This window comes from Gymnoscopelus braueri (genome assembly GCF_963280865.1).
Source record: "Gymnoscopelus braueri genome assembly, chromosome: 19".
NCBI classification, from domain to species: Eukaryota; Metazoa; Chordata; class Actinopteri; order Myctophiformes; family Myctophidae; genus Gymnoscopelus; species Gymnoscopelus braueri.
The window spans coordinates 26,270,614-26,285,662 of record NC_137621.1 but is presented as its reverse complement, the minus strand read 5'-3'; the positions used below and the strand labels follow the sequence as shown (position 1 = coordinate 26,285,662).

The following is a 15,049-nucleotide window of genomic DNA, read 5'->3' as shown; positions in this document are numbered from 1 at the left end:
ATTTTTATCTTGTTCTCTGTAAAGCACTTTGTGTTCATTGTTTTTTCAGTGTTTTTCAATTAAATTGTATTAGTATTTTGCCTTAGGCTACTCCTAACTCTAATGCAACTGAGGCCTTTTATCTCTCACTTCCCTTTTTGCATTTCAACTGCTGTCTTTAAAGTTGTACAATGCAAAATCACAACTAACGATTTTTAGCAACCTCTGCTGGTCACTACCGTCACTGCATAGAATTTCCGTAATCCTCGATTACCCAGAATTCCATTCGTTTTCACCGGAAGCCGGAAGCGTTTCAAAAAGCGATCTTTTAATTGTTTTATACTATCTACGGATCGTTTCTCTTAGCCAGTGGAGCATTAGTTACCATGAGCTGTGCTTTCTTTTTCTGTTCTTTTTCGATCTTCTAATCCTACATTCTCTTAAAATCAGCGTGAGGTTCCTTTTTGTTAATAGCGCGATAGTTCCTGGCCAAACAGGAAACCGTTGCGGTAGTTCCTGGCCAAACAGGAAACCAGTGCATTTCCACCTCCGTTTTCCGGCCAGATGACGTCATTTCCCCGGGAAAGTCCCCCCAGTCCACGTTCAATATAAAATATATAAATAAAAAGCTTCCGGGGGTGAAATTCATGGAGTGGGTGTTGTGAAACTTTTGCCACTCACAAAAGATATACAATTTAACTTTAGTTTTGTTGAAAACGTTACCTAGTATGCCTTTAATATCTCCTACACTCAATGCCTTTCTGGTAACATAGCTTTCCACTGATTAAGGCTGCAACTATCAATTGTTTAGCAATTATTCTATCTAATTGTTTTGATTAAGCGAATATCCGAGAAGTGTGTTTTTTTCTTTGTATACTTGTTAAAACAATTTATATATCAACTAATCGATTAACCACAGCATTATTTTATACTTATAATAGTTGAAATAGCACATCTACAAGCTCACAACTTGTGAGGGTGTAGATCAGCTATTTTTATAATAACTTATAATGACATGCCCAATTATGAATTGATTATTTCATTAAATTATCGATTTTTTTATGAAATAAATGGATTAGTTCGATTAACTGTTGCGCCCCTACCACAGTATAACTTCCCTCTACATTGTGCCTCATTAGAGTCTACATTAGAGTGTGCTCCCTTGGCCGTTTGTCACACTGGTCTAAGATCGCCTCGTCAATCAAGAACCGAGCTTCTCTGATATACCGAGGGGATGGGTTAGCTGACTCGACCAAACTACACTTCATCTCTCATTAGTCGCTGATCATTATAATGTCTCTTTAGAGCAGTATTGCAACCCCTTGAAAGATTATCATCAATTATCATCTTCTAGGTCATCAAGGGCTGTACTAACTACAAAATAGACGTTTCACTTTTTTTAAATATTTAGTATTTCTGTTTGTTTTTTTCCTTCTTAGCTATATGCTATCACTCATAAGGTCTTTACACACCATGGAAGGATTATTAGCACATCAATAATATTGTTCTACCGTATATCCAATCAATGCAACTACACATGATTAGCAAAGCCTTTTAACACATTCACTGCCAGGGGTATTGACTAAACAGGCTGTAGCTTCTGCCAGCATTTTAAGCATTCTGACTAATCTTTCAAGAACCACAGAATATTTATCTCCACTCCAGTATGATCGATCCCCTGATGGTTGCTAATCACGGAGGGTTTCACTGTGCTTCCGTGCATTTCCGTTCGCTTGTTATACCCAGTTGAAAATAGCATGTTTCGCCAAAAATGCATAGTAAAACACAGAAGCTGAGATACAGAATATTTCCCAAATACTTTAACCAGGAAGTGATTGGAGCAGTACATCTTTGGATCACGTTATCTCCTGGTTCTGTGTGAAAACGAAAAAATAAATAAATAGAATAATAATAATAATTCTTCTTCTTCTTTTTTTTCGTTTTCACACAGAACCAGGAGATGACGCGATATGTTATACATATTTGGATGATATGAATGAATGGAGATGGAGTGTTCCAATATCATGCATATTGTGCTAGATTTTGTGCTAGAACTGTATGAAATCTATATTCAAGTACACAAGAAAATGACAACAAATTGATTCTTGCAGTATAATTTCATAAATGTAAAGTTTCTCCATGTCCTTGTCTCCTGATGTTATTGTATCAGTCATTAGCATTACCCCATGCACATCCCCACTGCTATCTTTCTTAGCTATTAGCAATACTGTTTTAATTTATGCTTTTCCTAAGCATAATTCGTTTTCAAATCAAAACACAAATGTGAAAAACAAAGTACAGTGTGCCTTCAGCACCACAAAATGCTGAAGGGTCCTTTAAGAGGCCCATTAAGTTCACATGCATAACGTTTCTCCTCCATTGTCCTGCATCAAAGGATATTCACCCCTGGAAAGCCAGACAGCTGGGCTTATCGAATATTGAACCGGAACAATGTAATGTGTTTCTTTTTTCTTTCGAGAAATGGCTTTACTTATTTTGGAGGATCTTCTGATCTGTACCTGATTAGAATAACAAGTGTCACTGTCATCAGATAAAATGGGAGTACGGGACAGTTCCATTTACTGTTTATTTTTCTATAACACAGGCTGCTTGTACACTAGAACTTTTTGCTTTGTGCCTACTGCTTATACATACATGTATACGCATGCACGCGCACTCACACACACACACAATCATTTGGATTGAGATGAATGACTAGTATACAGTCTGTCTGCTGTTGTTCTGGCGCGTCTCCGCAGTCCAGTCCATCTTTACTTTGTGTGATGCTGATTTCACTGGTGGCGAAGAGCGAACGCAAACTAGCCCGTACACTTATCTGTGTGCTCTTCTCCTGCACAACGATGTGTCAGAGCGAGTACGGAAGCAGCCTTCTCTCGATGGCGCCTCCGCATGTCTCCGCTCTTGTCACATGGGGGTCTGATGGTGTGTGTGTATCTCTTGTGTGAGTAATTAACTTGACCCCCTGTAGTACAGAACTAGGCTGCCCTCAGTTCTATAGCTATTATGTACCATGCACGTACTGTATACAGTACTTTCCCCTCGACCAGTGGTGCCGTGCCACTGCATGGGGCCAGCATGGGCCTCGTGGAGCGTGGACACAGCAGGCCTTGTGTGATTGTGCCCATGAATAGACTGTGGGGGCAATTGTTCTGGGGTGTTGTTGATAGTCTAGCTTTAGCCAGAGCTCTGGTTGATTCCAGTGACAGGCCTTTCTCTGAAGATAACAATGTGTTCCAGCTCCAGCAGAGTGGGCGCATCTTTAAAATAGACCTGTAATCATAGACCCAGACTGAAAACACATCTCAGATGTTAGCTCTAATAGCATGCCCACAGAAGAACCCAACTTGCGAGGCAGACTTCTTGGCTTTTTGTCTCTTGACATAGTTTCCTTGGCACCAAAATAACAGTTAGAGTGCCAAAACATATTTTAAAGCTCAATCGTACCAGCTTATTAAGTTGCTGATGTTATCTTGAGACATATAATTGTTCAGTGTCTAAATAGCCTATTTAGCAAGACTCATTTAACACTGCCTTTCAAGTACTGTATGCAATATTGTGTTGCATACATTATATTGCAGGTGTGAAGGCTGACATTCTGCATCATTCACTACCCAAGGCAAAAGTTTAATCTAGTCTTGATATTCCCTAATCTGTACTCTCTTTCCACTGGTCTTGTCACAGTGTTTATTTTAAGAAATAGAAAATTAACAGACGCCAGGGGAATACTTAAAAACTTTTTTAGCAGATTAGCTCTTACTTGGGTATTATTTACACATTGACATTGCTCTTCTTGTCTTCCTCCCTAGAGTTATAAGAGTGGGCTGACCTTTACTTACTGAAATGTGGCATTGCCTGCTTTAGAATGTGCATACTCCTTTAAACTAAGGAAGAATATACTATACAGTAGGCTATAGGGCTATAGAACAGTAACGTTGAACTCATTGTTGTAATCCTATGTGGCAATTCAAGAACAGCTCCTGTTTGCTGTCCCTGAGTGAACCTGGCCAAATGCCAACGGATACCAAACAGGTGCCTTTTGTGCTATGCAAATGGAATTACCATAGTAACTGTCTATGCTTAATGCCAGAGCAGAGAACGGATTGAGTGACTGAAGTATCTGATTTCTCAAGTGAACCTTAGCCCACCTGGTCGAGATGGGAGCTTTGAAATGCTTCTGAGGAGTGGCAGTGAGGACACAAAACACTTTAATCTTTCAAGCTTGACTAATGCTTTATTTTTCCCCCTTCAAACTTGCCCTTAAAGGAAAGAAAGTGGGGGGCTGCTGATGTAGACAGTAAGGATAATAAATCCAGAGTTGCAATGGTGTGTGTGTGTGTGTGTGTGTGTGTGTGTGTGTGTGTGTGTGTGTGTGTGTGTGTGTGTGTGTGTGTGTGTGTGTGTGTGTGTGTGTGTGTGTGTGTGTGTGTGTGTGTGTGTGTGTGTGTGTGTGTGTGTGTGTGTGAATTAACAGTTGTGTGTGTGTGAATTAACAGTTGTGTGTGTGTGAATTTGTCAGATAGGTTGGCATTTGGACCAGCAGTCACTTTGATGGGCAGTGATATGTAATCACCACAGTGCCTACAGTATGTCTTGTTACTTTCAGGTTCTCCATTCTATTTTTTGATTGGATTACTACTCCACCAATAGTTATATTCTCTTCTGTGGTTTTGTAACATACTGTGGATGAATATCAAGAGGCAGTGTTATACTAAGTTTTGATTTGCGTGAATGTTGACACAAAGACTGAGTATGTATTATATAAGAGAGAGGAAATCTTTATGTTATGACTATGTGGGTGGTCCATCTCTATATTCTGTGAGCTTTCGTTATCTCATTGGCTGAAGCAAATATTTCTCTGCATTCCATAACCAAACGGCTTGCTTTGGCATGGGCTAAACTAGATCATATTTTGTTTTCATTGCACTCCAATCAATATTTCCATGAAGTGGATGGACCCATTCATAAACTGACAAACCCGCACACTTCTCACATGATCAGTACTTTCACTAGGATCCTTATGTTACTCGTGTTGCTATGCAAACAACCACAACTATGATAATATAACTGTGAGGGTAAGCTGATCTTGGGAACATTTTCCCTTCTGGTGTCCTCCGTTTGTTTATGAGTTTCCTCTCAGGCTTCAGCACTCGCTCATAGCCAAGCACAACAAGGCTTCTGATCCACCAGAGGAAATTAGAGCATGTCACCATCGTTGAGAGGATAGGATCTCCAGTAGCGGTGTTCTTCTGACAGCCAGTCCACAAGGAAATGTGCCTCTGGCAGGCTCTCAACAGTTGTTGACTTCTGCATGTATTTTGATAGGTTAATTAGGGGTGATGGGAAATGTTATTTATTATGCTTTCATAATATATATATATATATATATATATATATATATATATATATATATATATATATATATTCAAAGATTTGCACACATTTTCACGATTTTTCAAAAATATCTACAAGCTCGTAGCGCGGCACTGTATATCTGCTATTTTTGAATAGCCCAAAGTGTAAAATAATGCTTTTTAGCTGAAATCTAAAAATGACACAGTTCCAGGTCTCAATGGGTTAATAAAAATCACTCGATCACAACAAATTATTGCTAACATTTCTTCATTATTTGTTGTGTCCTTGTTTGCCTATCTTGTGGAATCACTCGGGTGTTATGGAAATGTAATTTAAGAGTGAATCTCATTATATGAATTGCAGAGTATTAAAAACAAATTATCATGAGGACAACTTGAGCCTTCTTTTGCGGTGAAGTGTCCATATATAATTGAAATAAACTTCACTGTGTTGACTTTTACTATAGAGACAGTTTCTGTTGACGTTCAATAATTGCTTGATAAAGGATGGAGCAACTCTGACAGGTTGGTGTCAACTGCTGAATTTGACAATTATTTTAGAGCCTCCAAAGTGTCTGGCTGTTAGACCTCATTGCAAAGTTTGTTTACAATTCAGCAATCTTGCCCAGAGATGACAGGTCTTGCACAATGATTCCCATGATATCTACCATAATTCTTCCTGGAGAAAATTGTGAAACAGTGCTAACAAGTTTCCATCAAATATGCATTAGAATTTCCTTTGCACATCACACATGCCTGTTTTGTGACTTTCCCCCAAGTATTATGCAACGTATACTCTAAGCCTGCTGTCATTCCAATTGTTTTGAAAGCAGATTTTTCTAACAGCCTTAGGTTTGCCATCGAAAATACAAATGATGACTCTGTCATTTAAAGTTGGTTTAAGTTCTCGAAGGCTGGGAGTCAGGGGCTTATATTGACACATGACTTTGTTTTCATCTTTCTGCCACACATGTTTTAGACTCCTCATCCTCGATCGACAGGCTGGTCACACTTTTCATTTAATACATCGCAATTATCACATGATCTGCCCTCTCGCCATTGTGAGCGAATCCATCTCTCCTTCAGCGCTCCTCTCTCTAACAATAGTTACCCCATTTATCAACTGGTGCAGTACAACGACTTTTCTGGTTAATCGGTTTTGGAATGAAAATGGCTCTGCAGTCTATACAGTGTGGTGTGCCATTTACTGTACAGTATGTCAGGTTTGTTGGGGGGGGGGTGTAATTCCTGCTGGAAATTGGTTGACCTTTGTTTCCAGACGTCTACCCTTTAACTCTGCTTCATTACATCCCGCTTTCTTCCCTTTATTAAATGTTCTGGAGTCTGGACTGTAGAAGTCTCATTACTCCCCCGTGTGACCTGAGATATATCTGATCACTGGCCTCATCGGTTTTTCCTGGCTCTGGCTGTCTGGTCAAATAACAGTCATTTCACAAGAACAGAACAACATGTCTGTCTGTCTGTCTGTCTGTCCATCTGTTTGCCTGTACTACACTGGGACCACAGGTCAGTACCTCCGTTATAAGTTACAGCTGTCCAAAAGGATGTACAAAACAATCCAGACATACGTTCCTCTACAGGGACAGAATACATCATCTGATTGCGACATCCAGCCTGAGATCTGGCCCTACTGAGGGGAAAAAAAAGAAAAGAAAGAGAAAAAAAAAAAGATGGCCGGGGAAAGGTGTGGTCCTCCTGATCCCTCGAAATTAACAGAAGATAACAAACCTCCAGATGGCTGTATTTGTGGAGGGATGAGAGGCATGGTTAGACAGCCACACTGACCCAAGCAGGTTCCTTCCATCTGAGATGACACAACAGCAGATGTGGGAAGCTAGGGCCAAATGTCAGGGCCTGTGAAAACAACACGGAAGGTGCAGCACAATGCCCTTCCAAAGGACACAGAGAGTTACTATCCAACCACGTGCACGTACTGTAGGCTACAGTGGCTCGGACAAATGGCCGTCTCCTGGGCCTACGGTGAACTGTAATCAAGCTACGTTGACATCTGCATGGGAAAAGTCGGCTGATAAATTCTTCCACGGGAAAGGAATGAAAGTTTACAGTATGTAGCAATCTGAGGCCAGCTCAGGACATAGTGATGATGTCATGGTTTAGGAAGTGCATAGTGGTGTTTGGCTGTGGGCCATTACCGGGATAGATGGAATATTCCATTTGGACCTTTTACTTGCTGGAGCTGAGCATACTCCACTAGTTTAATTTATGTTTTTTTACTATGCATACACTGATTTGATATTTTTAGGCAAGAGCATATGCTGTACATAATAATAATAATACTAATAATAAATACAGAAATGTTGTTATTGGGACCATTATTATTGGTCTCTGACCACACTCCTTTTAGAGGGAATAACTTTGAAGGACTTTTTATACCCCTTATATTTAACCAACTGTGTCGTGTAGGGATGGCCAAATGGAGACATTTTATTAACCGGTTACCGTTAGGCCTTACCGATTAATTAATCGATAACCGTTAAGGAAAGATTTGTGTAAAAACAAAACAAAAAAACATTTAGTTTTTAAAGGCCAAAATACATTTTATTTTGAAGGGCCAAGTCTACACAGTTTGTTTTGTGTCTCCAGCAGAGTTTCTACTGTCTCTATCTCTGGAAGAGGTTGCACATGAACTCTGCATTCGCACTGAGGCGCTCCAACACAAACAATACAAATACAAAGACGAGGAAGAAGAAGAATAAAGTGGAAGTCACGTGTGGTTGCCAAAAAAAAAAGGTTTAAAGGTTTAATGACATTCACTTTTACACCACATTCAAAGTCTTTGTCCTGGTCCTTCAAAAGTGTACAAAAAGTTTTAAGTGAAAATTCCATTCCAGTGATCCATGGCAGGTGTTTTTCTCTCACATTTCTAAAGCCTTTTCAACTGCAATGAAAAAATAAATCTTTGCCTGCGGGTGTCGCTGGTGAGGGATTTTGCCTGTCAATCATTGCCTCTGCTCCGCCCCCCCCAAAGGAAAGGATAGGGGAGGGGAGGGGCGAGGAGGAGAGTGGGCGGGATTAATCGACTGTGACCTCACTGTCGAAGGGCCAAGCTCAGATTACTTTTCAGCCTAATTATTCAGAAAACCCCAGACCACAGAAAATCCACTGAATGTTCTAAGTTCAGGTTTTTTGGGTGTAATTGAGGTCATAAAACCCCAAATAAAACATTGAAAATAAAAAAAGTGAAAATGAATGTCATGATACCTTTAAAAAAAAATGGCCCTTAACACATTGGGTGCCAGAGGTTTATTAAAATATTATACGTTGAGTGCCTGCATTTCTTCCATCCACTTGCGTTATACGTTTCGTGCTGTAGAAGCCCCGACGCGGAAGTGCATGTAAACAAAGCGTGCGTGCGAGACGGCGGAGGGTCCCGACTAACGCCTGGAACAATAATATTTCCAACGCGATCCTCCATTGCAGCGTGATCGCCGATCGAAAACGGCTCGTTTCCACCACGTTAAAAATAAATATTAAGCTTTTAGTCAAGGAGATAACATTGAAAACGCCGACCGGAAGGATTTTTGACATGGAGCCACATCCAGCCTCTTCTTCTCAGAAACTCCTTGGGTGATGTCAAAGTTTCGTTTTAGCGCCCCACGTGGGCCACTCGTATAAAAATAGAATTGGGTCAAAAACGGTCCGGACCGTTTTCGGCACTTCTCGTTTGGATCCTCAAAAACGGTCCGGACCGTTTATGGCACTCAAAAAAACAACAAAAAACACAGTAATCTATATTTTGACAAGAACAATAAAGGCAGCTTTTCATTTTCTCCTAAGCAACACAGTTCAGCACACCACTGCATAGTATGTTGTAACTCGAAAACAGAAAAACGTATTCCCTTTTCATATCAGTTTGCACATTCTGACAGGAAAGATATAAGAAAGTCAAAGCCCTGGTCACTGGCCGGTCTGCTTATGATTAGACTGCCAGGCTGTGTCTCTCTTAGGAAATCTTACTCTAAGCTTCTGTTGTTATTGGCGGCTACAGTCAAACATCCATTTTTAATGCGTTCTTTTGTTTCTATCATCTGCAGATGTTTGAAAGGAAGCCTGTCAATCTTGCCATTCTTGTTGACTCTAAAGGTTACACAACTTCTACCCTGAAATACACTGAAAGGATTATCCTGCTCAAAATATTGTATCAGAAACACATGACTTCCAAGATCCACGGAACCTGTTTCCACTGAAATTGGTTGTTGGTTTGAAAAGGCTGCGTAGTGCGTAACATTGTTATTTTTACATGGTTTGCTATTCTTTTTTTGTCTCTTCAGTGACGAACAAGAAGCCGTCTAGTGTATCCATCACCAAGGTAAAGCAATTTCAAGGCTCTTCGGCTTTCATCAAGAGGTCACAGTGGACCATTGACCAGCTACGACAGGTCAACGGCATTGACCCCAACAGAGTAAGTCAGTGACTTCTAACCCTCTTAACTATGTATTCAGGCTAAATAGAAGAGGGCATTTTGAACTCAAGTCACAATACAATTGATTTAGGTTGTTCAAGCTTGCTATCTGCTGCCTTTTCATTCTAAGGGCTTTGACTTGATGTTTGATATTTTCATTTCACGGTATTTCACTTTCTCATCTATTTTTGTCTCTACCTCTCCCGAATGCACACAATTTCTCTCTCCCCAAGGACTGTCCAGAGTTTGACCTGATCTTTGATAATGGCCATGACCAGTGGAATGCCAGTTCAGCGGGAGAGAAGTGCACCTTTATTCAGATCCTCCATCACACCTGCCAGCGCCATAGCTCAGACAATAAACCAGAGTTTGTCAACTGTCAGTCCAAACTGCTTGGAGGTAAAAAATACTACTACACTTACCATCCCACACTGCACAGTAAAATCCTCTGTGTTCATTTAACCCTGAGAGTGTAGACATTGATAGATTAATACTGAAGATGTTACTGTGTACTACTAATATCACTTTCCAAACCTCACACTAGCTCTGCAATGCTAAACTTACAGCTGCCATCCGGATATTGTAAAGGGAGATCATAAAAGTTCTTAAAAGAACCTCACATCCATCGCTAAATTAGCATTGTTTCCCATATTTTCTGCACATGGTTGAATAACTAAAGCTGGCAGGTGTGGGTGATGTCAGACCTGACCAGCATATAACTAGCCTGTACCGTGTGTAAAAATTGTTATCAGTGTCATAATCTGCATCTGTTGTGTTCCTTTGAGATTTATTATTAATATTTGCCAGATTGGACCCCAAGGCACAAATGGACTATTTTTGCAGCATTCCCAGCTCACTAGTACCAATGCCTACATATCAATAATACTAATTAAAGATATCTTTCACACTACACTGTATTTGGACCATGTGGCTGCCAGACTTCCTTCAAAGCAACAGGAAGTCTCTAATTATTATGAAATCCAGATATTAATACTGTAAGGCTGTGAAAATCAGTCCATTGTGGATAACCCCTTATCCCTGAAAGGAGTGTTATTGTATGACTCCTCTAATCTATAAACACAAACTAATTAAAGAAGATTCACAACCAATTCAAACGGATTACACTTATGCACTCACATGTGAGTGCATAAGTGGTCATTTCCTGTGCATGTGTGTGATACCCCAGAGGTGTAGGGCTTAATCAGCTATCGATCTGTTTACCCCCCGGGCTCATCTATGAGCAACACTGAGGCTTCTGTATTATTTATGGATTTATTTTTGGAAAATCTACCCCACCCCTCTGTACGCAGAGTCTCTACATCCGACTCATACAGGGGGGACTAGATGGGGTGTTAGAGGCATGAAGTCACAGAAATTCAGAGAATCAGGAAAAACAATTAACTGGAAAATACACGCTAGCATGGTACACACCCATCCACTCTTTCCAGATTCAAACCCCAATTCACCTCGTCGGTGAACCCACACTGTAAAATCCTAAGTCTTCATTTAACTCGGAGTGTATATGTTACAGTATGATTGGAGAACCAGTACGATTGAAGAAGGCTCGCTCGTTTTTACCACCCACCCAGCAATTCTGTAGAAGCAACACTAGAGGGAGCCACAAGCCAGGCTTGTGCACAAGCATATATTGCCGCGACCACACACACACGTGCGCGCGTGTGTGACCGGCTTCGAGTGCTATCAATGCATTGAATGGGGAAATAGGCGAGTTTATTAGACCTTTCAATGGGCGAAATAGGCTACTACCTACCCGCGATTTATCAGACCATTCATTCAGGAGCTACTGACCTACTTGGAGGCGGAGCAGTCCGCACAACAATATTTACGATTCTGTGCCTATCGGTACATAACTCAAACGGCGCTGAGTAGGCACAGGCGAACGTCACACCGTTCAGGACGGCAACTCGGTCGCCTTAGCTCCCTCTGTGGTCCTTCACGGGGTGACAGTTCGCCTGTGACTGCGCGCCTCCGTCAGGGTCCAAAACCAAAAGCGAAACCTAAACTGAACTATTAAGTCATGTCAGTTGGTAGGTTAGTATGTCTTGATAACACCCAATGAATGGTCTGATAAATCGTGGGTAGGTAAGTAGGTCGCCTATTTCGCCCATTCAAAGGTCTAATAAACTCGCCTATTTCCCCATTCAATGCAGATAGCATTCGAATCAGGTGGACTGTTAAGATACTTTTATTGTGTTCTGCTGGCTTTTGTTTTAGTTTCTCCCTGACACACACACACACACACACACACACACACACACACACACACACACACACACACACACACACACACACACACACACACACACGGAGGAGGAGAAGGAGAAGGAGGAGGAGCTCCTCCTCCTCGCGAGCCTCGCTAATAAACCCTGTCTCGAAAAGCCCCGCATCGCCCCGAAGCCCCGTGCCTAAAAACGAGCGCTCTGTCTTCAATCGTACTGGTTCTCCAAACGTACTGTGACATATACACCCGTAAGGCGTCCATTTGTATACTCTCAGAGTTAAATGAACACTGAGGATTTTACTGTGCAGTTGCTTTGTATTTCTTTGTATTCTCTTCCGTCTGTCATGAATGTTAGACCTTCATGCATAATGCATAATAATAATTTTGCACAGGCCACAGCCACATCCTTGAATGTGGCACTTAGAGGAGATTTAGTTCATTAAAAACTATCATTGTTCAAGGTATCTTCTTATAAACAGCGTAATGCTTAATCACTTAAACAGAATATGCTTTATTGTACTTTATACTGAGTCCCCCAGGGCGTTATACTTGATCCCCTCCTTTTCCCCCTCAGCATTACAATGCGTTGTGAGCTTGTAGATCCACAATTTGTTTCTGAATGCTCGCCTCAGTATAGGGACACTAGGGTTCATGTGGGTAAGGCATGTGAAACACAGGTTTTTTCCCCCATCCCAGTCTAAAGAGGAAGGTTGACAGTGAAAACAGGCAATTCAAAATAATAATGGAAAAGCAACTCACGTGGCAAAAGACGATAAATAAACTGAAACAGTTTTGTGTTTACAAAACTACCTAAAACTAATGAAAATCATACAGAAAATTTCCTTAGTTTTAGTCTTTGTCAAAAATCTTCAAAAGTAGTAGCTTGTAGATATTCTATTTTTGCTGTTTTACAGACTTTGTTCAATATTGCCCCTGGCTAATTCATATTACAATAAAACAAACCTCAAACTTACACTAAAACTAATAAAGACTCAACTAAAACTAAGCCTATATAAAACATATTATAAACTAAACTAGCAAGCCTGCTTTGAAAATGGATCTAAACTGAATTTGAAAACAAAAAGTAGCGATGAAAAATGCAGAACTATAACCTTGGTACACAATGTCAAAATGTCCCCCACTTTGTTGGAAGCAAACTAAAGCCAAATGGATCAGATAGGGTAGGATTCAATCATGTTTGTTTTGAGTCAGTGTAGAAAAGATTGCATCCATTATCTGTCTATCTCACATCCAGTGAAATACTGTTGGGTGGATCAATAACTTATTTTTGAAGAAGCCCCCCCCCCCCCACCCTCGGGTCTGTTTGATAAATCCATATATGTTGTTAAAAATATTGTGATAAGGACACTACATGGAGTAAAATTTGATCTGTTCCAATTTATTTCTTGCCGCAAGAGGTGTGTGTGTGTGTGTGTGTGTGTTGAATGCTTCTTTTGCTTATCGATGTTGAAGCTCACCCTGACCTCCCTCCCACTCTGCAAACCATGTCCATATTTACCTCATTCACAATGACCCTAATGAATTCCATGTACAGTAAGTGTGTGTGTGTGTTTTAGATAGTGTGTGGGGGTAGTGATGTCAATGAAGTCTGGAGGGTATGATTCAAATGCAGATGTTCCACCTCAGCCACACGCCTCCTTACAATCTCCCTATTGTAGACTCGGATGACTTAAACATAATGGGTTACAGGTCTCAGGTTCTTTTGCCATCGTTCTGTATGGCTGCAGGCAATTTAAGAAGGTAATGGGCCGTTCTGATGTGTGTTGCGTAAGATGCAAGGAAGATTTTATATAAATGATGTTTTCCGCTTTGTTTGCCTAGTTGTGGCATTATGTACAGTATTTAGTCCAACCTGAGCATGTGCCCAAAGTTATTGTGGGTTAGGGTTAGTGGCCCATGTGTTGGCTGATCTGCGTATGAAAATAGACTCTCGGTTTTGTGTGTGAGAGGTAGGGCTTTCACAATCAGTGAGAGGGAGCTGAGTGTGTTAAGGCACTGTTGGCGACAGACAGACCGACCACACCGAGACAGGAGGAGCAGAGACGGTGCCAGATTGCAGCCAACTCTGTCCACTTCAGTTTAAGTCTCACACCAGTGCAAAACAAATATTATGACGCTGCTCAGGTGTGCGACCATAACTGTGGGGGTCACCTTCAACAGACAACAAAAAAATACAGGAACTGGTTAAGCCTGATTTGTACTTAACTCATTCACTGCCAGGCTTATTTCAAGCTTGTTGATCCCTGTGCCACAGGCAGGAAAAATGGAAAAAAATTAAAATCGTTTTCTCCTAGTTCCTTTGAGATAAAAACAAAAATAAAAATACCAAAAAAAAAAAAGGTGACGTCAAAAGACGTCATTGGCACTAATGGCACACTGAAAACGGCCGTCAAAAGACGTCATTGGCACTCAATGAGTTAAGCGTACAACTGTGTCCCATGTTGAAAATAGCCAATCTGCAAGCTCACAACATGTTGCATCCTAATGCGTTGTGAGCTATTGACTATCTATTGTCAGCATGGGACACTATCATACGACGGAGTAGAATTTAGGCATTACAGTTAATAAATAGGAGCTTTTCATAATTTCTCATCTAAAGGGAACCTGTCCATCATGGCTTCATTAATTGAATGGAATCAATAGGCAGGACTTGTTTTAAAAGAGCATTGTGGTGCTTGCTTCAAGTCCTAGGCTTGTTAGATTAATTTCACTGCCAAAGACTATTCAGTCTCGTTCTTATATATACACACACACACACAGAGTAGAGGCAGTATTGATGTAAATATACTGTATAAGTTATGGTTGACATTCTTCCTTATTAGGTTTTGCCAGAGAGGCGGAACTTGAACCTCTCCACTACCTCTCCACTGGATCATCTTGACAGGCAATTATCTATTCCACTGAAGATTGCTGGTCAATACCTCCTCCCTATTGTTGGCCATGTAAACACAGAGAAATTGCTTGTCACTTTGCCAGTATTTGCAACAGTAT

General features: G+C 40.7%; 1 protein-coding gene across 2 annotated transcripts in view; it reads left to right on the top strand.

Annotated features, from left to right (window-relative positions):
• Positions 1–15,049, top strand: part of stxbp6 (syntaxin binding protein 6 (amisyn)) — an 80,150-nt gene that overhangs the window by 53,200 nt on the left and 11,901 nt on the right. For both annotated transcript variants that reach the window (XM_080413269.1, XM_080413270.1), the window contains exons 3-4: positions 9,665–9,795; positions 10,029–10,194. In XM_080413269.1, coding sequence (XP_080269395.1) covers positions 9,665–9,795; positions 10,029–10,194 — 297 coding nt within the window. The remainder of the gene's footprint in view (positions 1–9,664; positions 9,796–10,028; positions 10,195–15,049) is intronic.